Source organism: Pelodiscus sinensis, chromosome 6 (genome assembly GCF_052426305.1).
Source record: "Pelodiscus sinensis isolate ZL-2025 chromosome 6, ASM5242630v1, whole genome shotgun sequence".
NCBI lineage: Eukaryota > Metazoa > Chordata > Testudines > Trionychidae > Pelodiscus > Pelodiscus sinensis.
Window position 1 is genome coordinate 63,328,670 of NC_143057.1, and position 17,894 is coordinate 63,346,563.

The 17,894-nt window shown below is 38.4% G+C and overlaps 1 protein-coding gene across 5 annotated transcripts in view; it reads left to right on the forward strand.

Annotated features, from left to right (window-relative positions):
* Window positions 1-17,894, forward strand: part of TMEM232 (transmembrane protein 232) — a 155,385-nt gene that overhangs the window by 77,929 nt on the left and 59,562 nt on the right. For all 5 annotated transcript variants that reach the window (XM_025190394.3, XM_075932031.2, XM_025190393.3 and 2 more), the window contains 3 exons: window positions 5,321-5,444; window positions 5,849-6,074; window positions 17,472-17,650. In XM_025190394.3, the coding sequence (XP_025046179.2) occupies window positions 5,321-5,444; window positions 5,849-6,074; window positions 17,472-17,650 (529 nt within the window). The remainder of the gene's footprint in view (window positions 1-5,320; window positions 5,445-5,848; window positions 6,075-17,471; window positions 17,651-17,894) is intronic.

Below are 17,894 nucleotides of genomic sequence, written 5' to 3' on the forward strand. Positions count from 1 at the left end.
CATATTACTCACGCAAGAAGCCGCGAGTGTAGACATAGCCTTAGAGTCCCAGGGAAAGAAACCAGAACATCAACTTATGGAGCTCAGAGCTGTCAAACTAACTCTATAGAAGTTCCAGAACTAGCTAGAAGGGAAACATGTTCTCATCCAGCTGAAAAACACAACCACTGTGGTATGCATCAACAATAAAGAGGATACCAAGAGTGTAAATTTGCATGTGGAATTGAGAGACATAATGGAATGGGCAGAGAGGACTCTTCTTTCCATAAAAGCAATTCACATACAAGTTCAGCTAAACCACAATGCAGTCTGGCTCAGCAGATGCACAGTTGACAGCTCTGAATATTTTCTGATTCAGGCACCATGCTCTCTGATTTTGTAGTGCTTTGGCAGAGAAGCAGACCCCAAATGCTTTCTCATACACATGGTCACAAGATCTAATATAGACATCCCCGACCTTTCATTTTTAGGAAAGGTGATCCAGAAGGTAAAGCAAGAAGCAAAGGTGATAATGCCAGCTCTGCATTGGCCACAGAGGCCAAGGTTCTCAAATCTCACAGAACAGAAGTTAGAACCACCATTGCAACTACCTGAGAGACCAGACATCCTTACCAAAGTTCATTCCTTCATCATGACCCAGACTATATACAACTGACAGCCTGACTATTGAGAGAGAAGTGTTAGTAACACTTCCAAGGTGCTTGGAACTCTATTCTTCTCCAGGCAAGTTTCAACACTAATGGCCACCTGGACTAGGTCTAGCTTGTGATGTTGAGAACACACACACATATACACATGCACAAATCCCAAAGCTCCTATTATCCCCGTTATGCTGATGTTTCTTCAGGAAGCTAATGAAAGAGGATTTCAGCTTAGCACAGTGGCAATTTTAAGTAGCAACCTATTATTGGGATTCTCTGGCTCTTTGATATAGAGCCCTCAAGTATCCAGATTTCTCCAAGTAGCCAGACTGATTAAACCTGCAGTTAGATAACACACTCTTTTGAGTTGCTGACATTAATATGTCTTCTACCTATCCATCAAAACCTGTTTTTTTTGCTAACCATCATGTATACTAGATTAATGTCTGAATTAGTATCTTTATCTATGCAGGAACACCTCTGTGTGTTCTATGATGACAAGACAGTGCTAACAACCCCAGAATAATTCTTATCTGAGATGAATTTGTCATCCTATGCCTCAGAGGAAATCATTTTCCCTTCATTATGTCCGAAGTCCTGACATACAACAGAGAAGCTGTGGCACTCAGGCATTCGGAGAGCACTAAAGATCTATATGAAGTACACCAAAATCAACAAGAAAATTGGGCTCCTTGTTTACCTCCTTTCAGCCAGAGTGTCAGGAACTCAGGATATCCAAGCAGTCAATAGCTAGAAGTATGCCTCTATGAAGCATAGCCTGATCCAAGATAGCAGGTGCTCCTGTTCCAGAGGGAATCAGGGTAAACTTCACAAGGTCTATGGCAATTTCTTGGGCAGAAAGAGCTTGTGCTTTCCCTGCATAGATCTACAGGATAGCAACGGGATCATCAATTAACACCTTTATGAGTCAAGTCTCTGCAGAGGCCTTCAGGAAGGTGCTGCCAGCAGTGGTCCTGTAATAGCATTGCCATTTTGGGCAATTAATGAGGGGCGGGCAGGGGCAGGAGTGATATCTTCTTTATTTAATTCTGTTTTGCTAATTCATTCTTGCTTCTGTTTGCTGCTCCTTATACATATCATAATTGCAGGAGACACTGAGCTGCAGATTGCTACATGTCTTACCTCACCATTTGTTTTCTGAAGCAGCACCTCCTGCAATTCTAACCTCCCTTGATAGCTTCCTAGCCAAAAGAATTTAATTGTGATAGTTAAGCTATGTACTGTAGTCTACAGTACATAATTTACTGGTTGTTGGTGAAATTATGGTTACTAATAATATTTTACAAGTTCTTATACAGTTTTGGAATAAATCACCTGGGCTGTATTACAATTTTGAACTGATTCCAGAAACTGCAGTCTGGAAGGGAGTAACCCATGCATAACACACACTGCTAGCAGAATGGTACATTTCTTACTTGATAATTTCCTTTCTTGTGCCTTGCTGGAAACCTCCCTCCAATTAATGTTATCTTTTCTTTAATGTCAGAAATCATGACTAATAATGATTTTTTCTTTCTTTGTAACTGCCCAAATAATGCCTATATCACTGGTAGGGCCAGCATGTTGGCCCCAAGGATTAGCAGGGGAGTGAACCAGATAACTAATAAAGCTTTGCTTACAGTAATTTCAATGACTAGGAAAATAGTTAATTTTTTTCCAATTAAATGAAGTGATACAAATCATTATCTAATGACTTGTTCTCCACCATCTGAATGGAAAACTTGTACTTTTGAGATCCGGCAGTGATCTACGTTACCTGTATGGGAGGTATGGGAATAAAAGGCAAGGGGAGGCAATGCCTTTTTAGTGCTCAGTCTTCTCCCTCTTCCTATCTCTGGTTATGTCTACACTGCAGAGCTTTTCTAGGATACCTCTGGTATCCATGTCCAAGGAATGTGTCTGCTTTTCTGAAAAAAAAAAAAAAAATTGGAAAAGCAGACACCTTCTTTTTGGCATCCCTATAAACATCGTTCTACGAGGAAGAAGGGATGTTCTAAAGAGGGTTTTTTCCCAACATTTGGCCACATGTAGACAGGCCAAATGTCGGAAAAGCCTCTTTCAGAAGAAAAGCAGAAAAAGATACGCAAATTGTGAACCGCAATTTTTTTTATCTTTTCCCAACTTTTCCCTGCAGTGTAGACATAGCCCCTATTCCGATTGTTCCTGAAGGCTCTCACAGCAAGCTGTTGCAAACTAGTGAGTCTATCCCCTTCCAACTTGCCAGACCTATTAGCATAACAATTAACCTGTGAAAGAGCCATTAAATGGTAATGAAGCTATTTAACAGGCATGTGCCAACTCACAAATGCAGTTGTGCACTACTGTATCTACAAAACCTTATTTTAGAATTTGCTTCAAATATTTCATAAGTTTGCTGCTAAAGATTATAAAATCACATCCCCTAAAAATCCTGGAATAGATTTTTAGATGCACAATCTGAATATTCAGTTTTAGCCTTAAATGCTTGGCTCTTCAGTCATGTAGTTCAGGGGTTCCCAACCTGTGGTCCACACACCTGGGGGGCCCGATCATGGTGGACCTGATTCTTTATTTTCTTTTCTTTTCCCCAGGGAGGTGGGGGGGGGAGGCATTTCTGTGAAATGTTAATAGCTTGAAAAGGGGTCCGTATGCTCGAAAGGGTTGGGAACCTCTGATCTAGTTGTTTAAATAAATTCTTCATAAGATCATCCTTATCTAAAATACACATTTAAATTTTAGTTACTACAGTACAAACATTTGCTTCCAAAGTCTCCCTGTCTTTTCTGTCCATCTCTGCTCTCTTTTCACCTTCCTGTTGAAGAAAGCTGGTAAAGGGACAATATCCCCTTTCTTCCAGATAGCTGGACAATGACTTTCCCTTTCTTTACTTCTTACTATGTGATGAACTAGAACTCTCTACAAAAATCCGTACCCTGCCAAGATATAAACTCCTAGGTTATGTTTAAAATCTATGGAAACATACTTTCAACATAAATATATGGTGACATTTCATAAACGTGTCTATTGTTATGAAGATCACACAACATAAATTAGGTTACGTCTACACAGCAGTGTTATTTTGGAATAACTGACGTTATTCTGAAATAACATAGCCTGCATCTACACGGCAAGCAATTATTTCAACATAATGCTGAAATAATGTCAAGCTTGAGGACTTCTTACTCCAACTCCTGTAACCCTTATTTTAGGAGGAGTAGGGGAAATCGGAGGAAGAGAGTGCTCTTCTTCAGACTTCCTGCTGTTTAGACAGCTCCAAAAGCCTAAATAAGCTATTTTGACTTAAGCTACACAACTGCCGTAGCTCAAGTTGCGTAGCTTATTTTGCCGGTAGCCCTGCTGTGTAGACATGCCCTTAGTATTCCCTTTTTGTAACAGCAATGAACTTTGTTATGGCTCTGACTGATCAATTTAAAATTATGTGTTTGTTTCAGTGAGTTAAATATGTAGTAACCTGGACTGATTACTTTATGAAGTTAAAATATTTAAAATATAAAATCATCTTAGAAATATTGGTGAAGAAAATGTGAAATGGAGAAGGGCTGCATCATGTATTCCATAATATTTAATGTTGTATTCAGCAGGACAGCTGACCTGCCCTTCCTACAATGCATTTGCAAATAAATCTATGACAAACTTCAGGGTATATCCAAAAACCTGTCATTTTTTATTCCCAAATTTTGTGCTTTTAATTAAGTACCGTCTGCATGTCCAGTTTTCTCAATCTGGCATGCAGTGGAAAACATGCTCCATTTTCTTTAGAAATAAATTTTGGAAAAGTGTTTTTCAAATGCCATTGCTATATTGGGTTCAGAGATTTGGTTGGAATGGGTGAGCAGAGAAAGGGAGGGAAGAGAAGAGGAGACAGTGGCTAGGGAGCAGAGGTTAAACAGTGGAGTATGGGCAGGGCCATGGGCTAGGGAGCTTGCAACCCCAAGCAGCAGTTTCACCTACCACCCATTAGCAGTATAAAATGTTTCATCCACGAATGATGTCAAGGTACAACAAAACTAAGACACCATTAATGCATGGTGCTAGTTCAATGGTTCTCAAACTGTGAATTGGGACTCCAAAGTGGGTAGCAACTCCATTTTAATGGAGTCAGTAGGGCTGGCATTAGACTCGCTGGAGCACAGGTCTGAAGAAGCCCGAGCTCCACCAACCCAAGGGTTTCATCCCCAAGCAGATCTGTCATCTAAGACCCATTACCTAGAGCCGAATTCCTTGGTCTTCTGCTTTGGCCTGGGAAGTGGTGGGGCTTGGGTGGGCTTATGCTTCAGTTACCCACCTTGGGGTTGTGTAGTAATTTTTGTTGTTAGAAAAGAATTGTGGTGCAATGAAGTTTGAGAACTGCTGGGTTAGTTGATCTGCCCTTACTGTGGATCCAGAAAGAAATGTGGTAAGTTTGTGCCTATCCAGGGCATGGGTTTTGTCACATCTTAAATTTAACTCTAAATTTCCATAATAACTGTGGCACACTTTCACTTGTTCTCTATACTTTGATGTTAACTGGCTCCAACAAATGCCTGCATTTACTGGCACTAATTGATTCTAGCAAAATAGCACACTAATTGCCTCTGGCTAGCCAATATTTTAAAAATCCATTACTATTTTATTTTGTATTGAAGTTTGCTTTTTTCTCCCTGTCTTGAAATATTTAGGTTGGATTCTGTATTAGGTTTGTTGGTCCTTGGAGAGGCTGCCAAATTAAACTTGTCCTGCTTGAAGGTTTTAATGGATCTAGTGAGAGATTTTATTTCAAGCTCTATGTCTCTTCAGAAGCAGGTAACCACAGTACTAATTTAGATGTAGCCAGAAAATGTGTTTGTTTCAAATACTAAATTGGATAGAAGCAAGACATTTGTTTTCTTTACTATTTAAAACTGAAGGTCATGTTGGTCTTACCATTTTGAGATGCAGATAGAATGAGCAGGCCAGTTATTTCAATAGAATAAAGATCTGAAAGCATAATTTACGTATTCTTTAACCACTATGCATGTCTGGTGCATGATTATTTCCTTTGCTATATTACCCACTCACATCTGGGTTATTAATGTGACTAAATATGGCATTAGATTATAGTACATGACTCTACTCCTATTATATACTATATGGTTCTTTTGTTAGATCTTTGATTTTGTCATAGTCTTTCTAGGTATTTGATGGCATTTTTGTATTTCTGCTAACAGAAAGACAGCTGCATGCAAAATCTATCTTCTTGGAGGTGGGAAATAGGCTATGTATACACCACAGTACTGAGAGACATTTGTTTAAATGGGATAATCTCAGATTTACAAAAGACAGCTTTTCTTGGATTCTGTGATTGTACAAAACCACCTAAGCATCCAGAAGAATTAAGAGGAGCAAGTTTTTTTGACCTTCTGCAATATAGTCCTTCTGATGGTCCACACGACTGTAAGTACCAAATAAGTAAAAATAAAACAACAGCTATACTCCCAACACACACATTCCTGCCAATTTTATACATATGCTAAACTCAGCTACAGAAAACTCAGTTTGGTGCCTAGTTTTCACTTCCCTGAACATTTGGGGATAATTTGCTATTTATGATTAGCCCTATTGTGTTATTAATATAGGTAATATAAGAATACAGGAGTATTAACTATATTATATTTACATTGTAATTATTCTGAATCATCAATTCTTAAATGAGTAGAAGTAGTAGTTAAAGGTATCAATGAGCAAAAGCAAAACATAACTGTACTGTAAATTCAATGCATGCATCTGACGAAGTGGGTCTTTGCCCACGAAAGCTTATGCTCCTACACTGCAGTTAGTCTATAAGGATTCCTCGCCGCTTTTGCAGATTCAGACTAACACAGCTACCCCTCTGATACTTGTAAATTCAATGTATCTACAAGGTAAATTATAGTATGCAGTATACTAATTTATTCCCAGCTCTTCCAGTCTAATGCAGCATGATCCTTAGGAAAGTCACTTAAACTTCCTTGCCTCAGTTTCCCTATCTATAAAACAAAGGTAATAACACTGACCTCCATTTTAGAGTGCTTTGAGATGGACTGATGAAAAGTGCTCCATATAAAAGAGGCTAAGTATTATTAATCTTATGGAATGTGTCTAAGAAATTTAATGAATAATAGGGAAGAAATTAGAAACAGAAGCTCTTCTCTTTCTGTGTAAACTCTCAAAATTACCTATTTGGCCAGTGTGATTCTTACCAATTCTTAAACACCTTTAATTTATGTTACACTGAAAACATGGCACAATGTTCAGAAAAGATTAAGATACAGTAAAACCCGTCTAACAATATCGGTTTTATATAATCTGGACATCTAAATCTCTGGATACATGTGCACACAAGTGATTGCAGATGACTGTGTGCAAATGCCATGATCACATACACAGTTACATACAAACTGGATAAAGATAGAAATAGCTGGTTATTTAATTTTCCTCCAAATGTGCACTTGCAGGAACAGTGCCTGAAAATGGAGGACTTCTATACACTGTCATGAAAGCACTGTTGCATATACATATTATGTACACATATCTGGCTAAATACTTGAATTTTTAGATTAGTGTATATGGTAGATTGGAGTGATTACATACTTTTTGATGAAATAAAGGACTTGTGCATAGACATAAACAGGATAACACTTGTTTTTAAGAGACAGCACTTCAGAATGCTATATTCATGGACCAAAAATCATAGACTGAATTAATATAATATTGTCTCATTTCTTTGCATTATTTTTACTTTATAGCATCTGTTGCCATTAGAAGTTTTAACTACCTAGTGAACACTATGGCCATGACAGATGACAATGAATCCTGAATGAGTCTAAATATTTTAATTTATTTTCAATTTTAAAACTTAATCTCCTGCATTCCTTCTACCACCACTTTTCTGTCACTATGATACTACACTGTTTATACCTTATATACAGTACACAGATGTGCATTTATTGCAGATAAATGATCATCTCCCCCTTTAAAAATTACTTGCTCACTGCTCAGATCAATCAAAAGGCTTTGTATGTCTCTTTTCCATCTCCTGCTAGAAAAGGTAGTAGTCCTATGATTTCTTTTGTCATGATCCATCCTTCTTTTCTTTTTGTCAGATGTGCTCAGGGAAAAAATGCATTACACAAAAAGCCTATTATTAACCATAGTATTTCTCTAATAGTCTTATGCATTCTAAATGATCTTCCCACATAGCAATGTCAGTGACATCCGTCAAAAAAATAAAGCCAAATAAATGTATTTTTCATTTTGGAGACATTCTAAAAAGCCTCACCACCTTTACTTGTCAGGCTTAAAAAAAAAGTTATAAAAATGAACTTCTTAACAGCACATCTGACCTGGATACATAAAACTTGAGTCTTTTCCCTCCCTGATTTCCTTTTGGGTTTATAAGAAATGCACTGAACTCAGGGGGTTGAAGAAGAAGGCATACGATCGAGATCTGTCACAATTTCAGTCTCTCTAATGCCATTCTGGTATGTTGAGACTGCTTGTGCCATTAAGGAATTTCCATGTATGTGTCATTCCCTAGGGAAGTCCCAAAGCTAGAAGATATTTGGAATTAAGAACTGGCCTGAGTTCAGCAAAGAAACAGGAGATCAAAAGACAAAGGAAGTCAGAGCCAAGGCTTATATCGGCAAGGAGTAACTGGTCTGGCCTGGAGATGTGAATGATTTTGGATTCAATTTTGGGGGAAAGTATAGGTCTCTATGTTTGGAAGGCTACTTCCATGTTGGGGGCAGAAGATAAAATCAGTTGAACCAAGGAAATCATGTTAAGCACTCAGATATCGTGGTGAAGGGAATGTTAAAGAATCCTCAGCTGATAAAAAGTAGATTTTTAAAGGTTCAGGAACAGCATTGTAGTTTAAACCACTTCTTATTTGATAAGAACCGACCCATCTGTAGTGTTCACTTCCCATGAATAAATTAGGCAAAAATGGACATTTGAAGGACAGTGAATCCTGATGACTAATTGACTGAACCTACTTATCTGGAAACAGACAGATGGACGCTAAACTAATAATTATATGCTTGAGAAAAGTGCCAAGGACTTGTTAATGAACATGCATTATCAGAATATGGGTTTTATGTTTCTTCCAAAAAAAAAAAAAAGATACTCACTATAGAACCCTACCAATAATCAAACAGCATTAGGGCATTGTTTCAATATTCATTCAGGACAAAGAGAGACTTCTACTGAATGTCTTACTGCTTCTGCATTTTTTCCTTAGAGGTCTTCAATCTCACTAATGACGGTCTCTGGCCCTGCGCTCTAGTTAGACCTGATGAGATGAAGTCCTAAGGCGCACCATGTAAACACAGTATATATATACATACATCTATAGATTTATTACTTACCATGTGACAGAGATACTGGACCTGCCAGAGTTTCCAGCACTGGATACAATGCCTGTCTTACTATTTTGTTGAAAAGCTGAGTCTTCTCATTTTTTCTGAGCTGGCATGAAGCAATATTATCTGGATTTGAACACCCATTGGTAGCTCACAAAATAACAGAAGATGACAAGTCTCCCATCCATCATCACTGTCTCATCAATCATAGCAACAATTGCAGAGCTCTCATGAAGTGGTTATTAAACTTTAACTTTAAGAGTCTGTCCTCTACATTTACACCAGGCTACGTACATAGAGACCAGGGCCAGATTAACTCTTCTGGGGGCACCTAGGCTCCAGGGTAGGGCCAAAATAAGGGGTTCAGTGTAGAAGGGGACTCTAGGGAAGGTAGGAAGGAGAGGGTCTGAGATCTCTAACTGGGGGCATGGGTTCTGGGGTGGGGGTGGATATGAGGATTTTGTGGTGTAGGAGAGGGCTCCAGGATGAGGTCAAGAGGTTTGGAATACAGGAGCAGGGTCAGGATGGGAGTCTGGAGTGGGGTGCATGGTCTGAGAGGGAGTTAGGGTGCAGGGGGAAGCTCAGGACTGATTGTGCAGGATCTGGGAAGGAGTTAGGCACTTAGGATGCAGGAGGAAGCTCAGGGCCAGGGAATGGGGTAGCAGTGAGGGGTGCTTCCCTGTGGCAACTCTCAGTGGGAGGAGAGGTGGCCCTGCACTGTCTTGAGCTCGCCTGCAGGCACTACCCTCCACAGATCCTATTGTCTGTGATTTCTGGCCAATGGGAGCTGTGGGAAAGGAGCCTGCAGGTGAGGCCAGCATGGGAACAGAGCATCCTGGCACTTGCAGGGATGCGGCTGCCATGTGGGAGAATGGCAGTGTGAGAAGCCGCCTCTTCCCTCTCCTCCATCAGGAAGGGTGAGCCTTAGCATGGAGCCCTGAGCTGCAGCCCCTAAAGCCCCTTTCTAAATCCAGCTATGGGGCTGTCAGGCAATTAAAAGAAGTAATCATGATTAATTGCACAATTAAAGAATTAAATAATACTATTTAAATATTTTGGATGTTTCCTGCCTTTACAAATATTTTATTTCAATTACAATACAGAATAGGTAGTCTACAGTGATCATTTTATATTTATTTTCATTACAAAGATTTGCACTGTAAAAAACAGAAGAAATGATATTTTTTTATTTCCCTATTACTAGTGCAATCTCTTTATCATGAAAATTGAAGTTACAAATGGAGACTTATATACAAAAAATAACTGTGTTAAAAATAAAGCAATGTAAAACTTTAAGAGCCTGCAAGTCCACTCAGTTCTACTTATTGTCCACTCAATGAAACAAGTTTGTTTACATTTGCAGGAAATAATGCTGCCCGCTTCTTGTTTACAATGTCACCTGAAAATGAAAATCGGTGTTTGCATGGTATTATAGCCAGCATCGCAAAATATTTATGTGCCCAGTGGTGAAAGTGGGCCAGAGCAGTGCTCTGGTAAGAACTGGATACCAGTACTGGCCCTTGCATGGCCAGCTTTTTGCTCTTCCCATGTCTGTAGCCCAGCTGCAGCAGTGATGTTAGAGTACAGCCATGGCAGCATTACTGGAGACTACCAGCAGGGCCACTGACAGGAAGGAGCAAAAGGGGCAGCTGCCCCGAAGCCCCCAGCTGCTTGCAGTGAAGGACTGGCTGGGAGGTGGCGGGTATTCTGCTCTAGTTAGGCACCTTGTACCCGAGCCCTGCCCTTTGGGAGTCCAGAGATACCCCTCCTCTTGCTAAGAATGCTGGACCCAGTGCAGGGCCCACTAGTAAGTTCCAGCATCTACTTTAACCCCTGTACATGCCAGATGTGCTAAAAATTCCCTTAACACGTTAACCACCATACCAGAGGATATGCATTCATGCTGCTAGTGGGTTCTGCTAAATAATGATTCAAAGCAGTACAGACCAATTAATGCTCATTTTCATCATCTGAGTCCAATGCCACAAGTAGGAGGTTGATTTTGTTTTTAGGTGATTCAGGTTCTGTAGTTTCTGCATCAGAATGTTACTCTTTTAAGACTTCTGACAACCTGTTCCACAACTTGTCCCTCAGATTTTTTATGGCATTTTTTATTCTTAAACCTTGCATCAAGTGCTGTAGCTATATTTAGAAATCTGACATTGGTACCATCTTTGTGTTGTGTCAGCTCTCCAGTGAAAGTGTTCTTAAAATGAACAACATGTCCTGAGGCATCATCTGAATTTGCTATGACATGAAATATATGGCAGAATGTGGGTAAAACACAGAACAGCAGATACACAATTCTCCCCCAGGGAGTTAAGTCATAAATTTAATTAATGTATTATTTTTTTAACAAGCTTCATCAGCATAGAAGCATGTCCTCTGGGATGATGACTGAAGCAGAAAGGGCATACCAAGGTTTAGCATAATGGGCAGGTAAATACCTGGCAATGTCTGCTATAAAAGTGCCATGGGAATGACTGTTCTCACTTTCAGGTGACATTGTAAATTAGAAGCAGATAGCATTATTTCCTGCAAATGTGAACAAACTTGTTTCTCTTGTTCCTCAGTGAGTGGCTGAGCAAAATGTAGGACTGAGTAGACTTGTAAGCACTAATGATTTATATTGTTTTGTTTTTGAGAACAGTTAAGTAACAATCCACATTTGTAAGTTGCACTTTCATGATAAAGAGATTGCACTTCAGTAGTTTAAGATGAATTGAAAAATACTCTCTCTTTGGTTTATCATTTTTACAGTTCAAATATTTGTAATGAAAATAATATAAAGTGAGCATTTCGCCCTTTATATTCTGTGTTGTAATTGAAAATATTTGGTCCAAAATATTTAAAACATTTCAATTGATAGTATATCGTTATGTGTGATTAAAAACTGTGATTAATCATAATGAATTTTATGAGTTAATCATGTGAGTTAACTGCAATTAATTGATGGCCCTTCTATTGACCCATTTGACCTACCCCTAGTCAAAATTTTCCAAATTGGTATGGCCATCTATACCTTCCAGGAACCTGCCAACAACCTCAGGTGATAGGACTGCCAAGATGTTCAACACAAATGGAGCCAGGTAGGCTCTGCTTCTGCTGAGTATATCTTTTTCCCACATTCACAGATGTTCCTTGGCTTCGCTTGTGGCAGCCCTCTTGACGATTTCATTGGAATAGCTTGTAATGTAGGTGACTGGAGGAAATATTTTCCTAGTCTGTTGTTCTCAGACCAAGTGCTGACTTTCATATGGGTATCGTTCAATCTTATCTATTCCAGCTACAGCTTTATGTCATTTGTTTCAGTCAGCATATGCATGTTTTATAAATATTCATAACTGCTGATTGTGTGAAGACAGGTATAAGAATACAGCCACAAGCCCTGGATGTGAGCTCAACTGCCCAGTTATACATATTCCTCAGAGCCAACTTATCTTTATGGCAAATCACAGGAGTCCACAAATGAAGAAACAGAGACCAATCAAATCAAAATGTACAGAAAAAAACGGGAAGTGCCCCGACCCAATCACTTGTCTGCTCTTCAGTGCCTGGCATGCTCACACCAACACAACAAAAATTTGTCAGGAGGAGTCAGTTGGTAAAATATTTCATTGGGAAAGTGGCAATTTCAGGATAATTTTTTAGACTTAAAAAGTATGTAGTCTTCTATGAGATGCAGCTGCCCTTAAAATTCCTATGGCTGAATTTTTCTTTCAGAAATAGTGTCAGAATTAAATAACAAATATCTAGGAAAATATTGATCTCAGTGTTGCAACTGCCTGTACCATACCACTTTGCTGTCTTTCCTGTACAGTCAAACATTTGCTAAAACTATTCATCATTGTTGTATATAATTAAGTAGTGTCAGTACTCTGCGAGGTGCTTTACGGAAATGTGTGAAGACATACTCCCTGCCCCAAGCATTTACATTCTGAATAGGCCATTTATAATTGCCAGGGTTTAGGATGGAATTTAACTCAAACCTGTATTTAAACTAGTCAAGCACAGAACACTTCAGGTTATTATATATTTATTTATTTGCAGGGTGGATTGGGGATTACAGGCCTTTCGATAATATAAATTGTTGCTAAGTTCTTAAAAATTGGATGTTTCAAGTTTGGCTTCTAAATTCATATTTAAGTGTATAAATAAGTGGCCTGATTTTTAGAAGTGCTATTTTGAGGTGCTGTCCTTCTATACCGGAATGCATTTCATGTCAATAATTTGCCTGTGTTTCACACACACAGTTAGCTCTTGAGCAGGGATAAAAATCACAGCTCCTGCTTCATTCCCTATAGCCTTATCACTTGAACCATTCCTTTTTCCCCCCCTAATTGCATATCAGGATTTTTTCTATAATATTTATCTAAGAATATCTCAAGAAAGTTATTTGTGACAAAGTTAATACCCGCTGAAACTAGCACAGCTGCCTTTCAGGAAGGCAAAGAGAAAAATCAATTGCCATTTTGCCTGTGTTCCATGCTATATCAAAGCAGCAGAATTTACAAACACTGGTTAAGACTTCAGCTTCTTTCATTTTCAAAGAGGTCAGTGTGTGGAAGAATGTGCCTCATTTAAAATGTACTTCATATAGTAATTGTCTTGACTCTTGCATTAGAATTGCATTGGGGTGATACAGCTGCTGCTGAATTGCCACTGACATTTTTGTTTTCATTGCATGCTAAATTAACAATAAGCTAAAGACTAGAAAATGGAATAATCAGAAAACTCAGAATGGTTCTTTTCAGGTCCCTTGAATGGGTAATGATTCTTTCTTCCTTCCATCCTTTCTTTCTTCCTTTCTTGTTAGGATTTCTGTTGCTGGCAGTTTATAAATTTTTTTTGCCAGAATATTCTCTTGGTTGGCTGTCAAAAGCAGATTTCCTTTCAATATATTTAAAGCAACATTTTTGATAGCTGCCACTAGGTCATCCAAAGCAGAACAGAAGAGTGCCTTGTGATGCTGCAGGGGACTTGGATGAGTGGTTTTATAACAGTCAGGTTTCTCAGCAAATGTCTAGACATGATTATTAAATTGCAGTCCACTTTTTATGACAGTTCTAACATATTGCCATCTGTCTTTATAAGCAGAATTTTATATATATATATTTTGCATTAACTTTGTGCCATTTGGGTGCAATAGGGGTTCTCACAAATATCCTTCTTTGAGAAGACTGTAGCAGAGTTTAAATCAACAAGAGAGGAGCCATATGGCTCACTTGTTAAATCACCAATGGCTTTTAAAAAGAATTTTTGACTTGCTGGGGTAAAGTTGGCTGGATGCTTTTATTATTTGTAATTTATCTTATGGATTTTAGAGCAAACCATATTCAGAGTGATGGTTGTGCTGGTAATATATTCTTCCTCACTGAACAAAAATTTAGAGCATGTAAAGAGAGATGGCTTGTGCAAAACACGTATCTGTTATGGAAGTATGAGATATTGACTGTGAATGCTGTGCAATGGCCGTATATTCACCCTGGTGTTTTGCTATTATTATCTCTATGGTTGCACCTCCAGTCTGCACACACTCAGAAGGGAGCATCTACACAGCATCCTAAACTCAAAATAAGATGCGCAATTTGCACTACACAAATTGCATATCTTTTTTTATTGTATTTCAAAACAGCTTATTTTGAAATTTGGCATGTCTACACAGCACCAAATTTCAAAATAACGCACTATTTCAAGACATCCCTTAACCGTTGTAGAACAAGGGCTTCAGGGTTGCTGAAATAGTGTGCTCATTATTTCAAAAAATATTTCTAAATAACAGGCAGCTTGTTAAGATGCGGGGTAGCTATTTCAGGATACCTCTGGTATCCCAAAATAGCCACACAAAGTAGATGTACCCAGGAAGACCCAGCCTCAGAGTGCATATAATTTAAACCTCCTGTCTGGCAAACTGATCTGATGGAGGGTGGGGGCAGATGACTTCTGTAATATCCCCATTGATTTTTGACAAAAAATGGCTAAAGACACATTAGCTATACTCAAGAGTCCCAAACTATCCATCATTAGTTGGTCAAAACTCTATTTCTGGTTGAATACCACTTACTAATGTATTATTCAACAGATATTGGTGAAATTAGACAAATAAATTTACAAATATTTTTTTCTGTGATTTCCCTACTCTGATGCCTGTAGCCAAATCTATTTATTTAGACAGCTGTCATACTGAAAAACTTTCTTCCAGTCTCAAGGATATTTCTGCCTTCAGTTGATTTCCCAGCTAAGAACTAGAATGTCTCTGAAAGAAGCAGAATCTTTCTAAATGGAAGAAACATAAGTGCAACTGCTGTAATTGTGTGTTTGCATACCATTTGTGTGGGTGCAGTATATATGTGCAATGTGGAATCCCAGAGAAAACTCAGATATAGTTAGCAAATTAATAATTTAAATGCTTAGACACTCAGTGGTAAGGTTAAACTTACCATAACATATATAAATCCAGAGCACATGTATCCAAAGTATGACCTTTGTCCCTTTGGCAGTCCTGACCTCTCTTCCACCCTTCTTTTTTTTATATATATAGCTGCTTTGTAAGATGGGATGTTAGATCACATCCAAAAGATACATCTTACATTCTCATGAAGTACCCTCCACCAATTTGCGGAGAACTGCCAAGTAGTCCACTGTCTCCCATTCATTTCAGGATTCCATTTCAAAATTTACCTCCTTAGCTTTAAACCTCCAGTGGAATTGATCCAACCTCTTCATGGTCCTTTCTCAATTCCCAGCTCCACACCCTGTTTAACTCTTGTACAGGACCTTCATGCAATCTGCCCACCATGCAATGGAACCTTCACTGCAATTCCTGCCATCTGGCACAACCTTCCTGCAACTCTCTGCTCATTAGTATTCTGTCTGAAAATCTTATGTAAACACAGATACTGCCTCTTCCTTTGACTAAATTTCTTAATTCTCTCATGTCCCTGTGTTCATTTATTAATCTTAACACGGAACAACATGAAAAGCATTTTGGGTTAGTTTGTATAAAAGAGCCTCTATAGAGCTAAATTGGATTGTATACAAGTCCTGCATGATGTCATGTATTTATTCTTAAGGTTTTTCATGATATCTTTTCTTGTCTAATTAATTTTTCAGTGCTTGTGTTCTCTCCCTATAATTATCAGTCACACCATGATAGTTAGTTCTCTATAATCTTGTATTTGCTTTACTGTAATATTATTTACACCCTCACTTTATTATTCATAGTTGAAAGAACAGATTCAGTGAATAATTTCTTTACAAAGACCTGGCTACTAAGGCTATGTCCACAACTGCACTCTAAATTCGAAATAAGATATGCAATTTGCGCTATGCACATTGCGTACTTATTTCGAGTTTATTTCAAAATAAAGAGCCATTTCGAGACATCCCTTAACTCTCATGGAATGAGGATTACCGGGATGCTGAAATATTATGCCTGTTATTTCAAAAAAATATTTCAAAATAGTGGGAGCCTTCTGAAGATGCGGGGCATTTTCTGGTATCCCAAAATAACTTTGATGTGTAGACATATCCTAAATAGCTTTGGTTTCAGATCCACTTTTGACAGTCTTCAGTACAACTATATAAGGTCTTATTGTACTGGGGAATTCAGATAATACAGATTTGTGTGTTTCCTCTTTTCAAAGTGCATTAGTTGTACTTCAGCCCTTTACATTTCGTGCTTAAAGTTGCTGGGCCACATTCTGCTCTTAGTTACATTGACTCCCTGTTTTGTGCATTTTGTTCCATGCTGACTAAGCCATTATCTAGAATCTTTTAAATTGGGTTTATACCATTTGTGCTAGTTTTAAATTCTTCCAGGCTAGCCTTCAAGCTGCAGATCTTTACAATGGTAACAAAGTGGGCAACAGAGCTGTCCCCTAAAAATGAGTAAGGGAGTCTAGGGGACATTACAAATACCGTGGTAAGGTTATTTAAGATAATATAGGGAAGATTTTCAGTGCAACCACTGTAATTTAACGTATTTGGTTCTTTTGAAACTTTAAATGGTCTTATGCTTATGTGAAGTCTTCCGCCTTCTGTTCCAAACAGAAAAGGAAAAGAAAGAAAGCGTTCTTTTCATGAGGGCTGAACAATAGTTTAATGAGATCAAATCATTTCACATGTCTGGAATACTGTAATGGAGAGTTATTTCCATTAACAAGCCTAGGCGTTTTAACTTGATGCTTAATCGCTCACATTGCATTCGCCCCCCCTACCCCCCACACACTCACTTTCTTGGTGCGACTCTCATACGCCAACAAAATCTATGACTTAAGAGATTTGATTATTCTGTTCCAAAATTAAATATCCCCCATAGGATGGCTGAATTCACTAAGCCAAGCTCTCTTCAACACTTGTAAGCAAAAGCCTAAAGCATACTTTGCTGCATTATATTAGTTCGACATTTAATAAAGGATTGTACTGCACACTAAAATATAATTATTTGCAGGTGAAGAACTATTCTGGGTTATTCGCTATGGTGTTGTTTACAATCTGGTTGTGATGTGCAATGAACTCTGTGGGGATGTGAGTCGAGAAGGCTTAAGGAATGCCATGTGGAATGCTTTACAGAAACAAAAGAACAACGAAAGAGATGGTCGAGTCCTGGAAGCTGTTAGAGTAGCAGAGGTATGTATAAAATCCAATAACTGGAATAGACCATCACTCCAGCCAGATCACTAGTGTAACATAAGCTAAACATTTATTTTTAGAGTGACAAAGTGAGGGTGATTTAATTAAAAGACCAACTTCTGACCCATAACTAGTGGCAATTGCACTGGTCTCTGGAGCCTACTTTGATAATTGTAAAAATGTGGAGATACTTTAATTTAGAAAAGGGTTGAAAGGGTTACTGTTTAAGTAACAATTGACA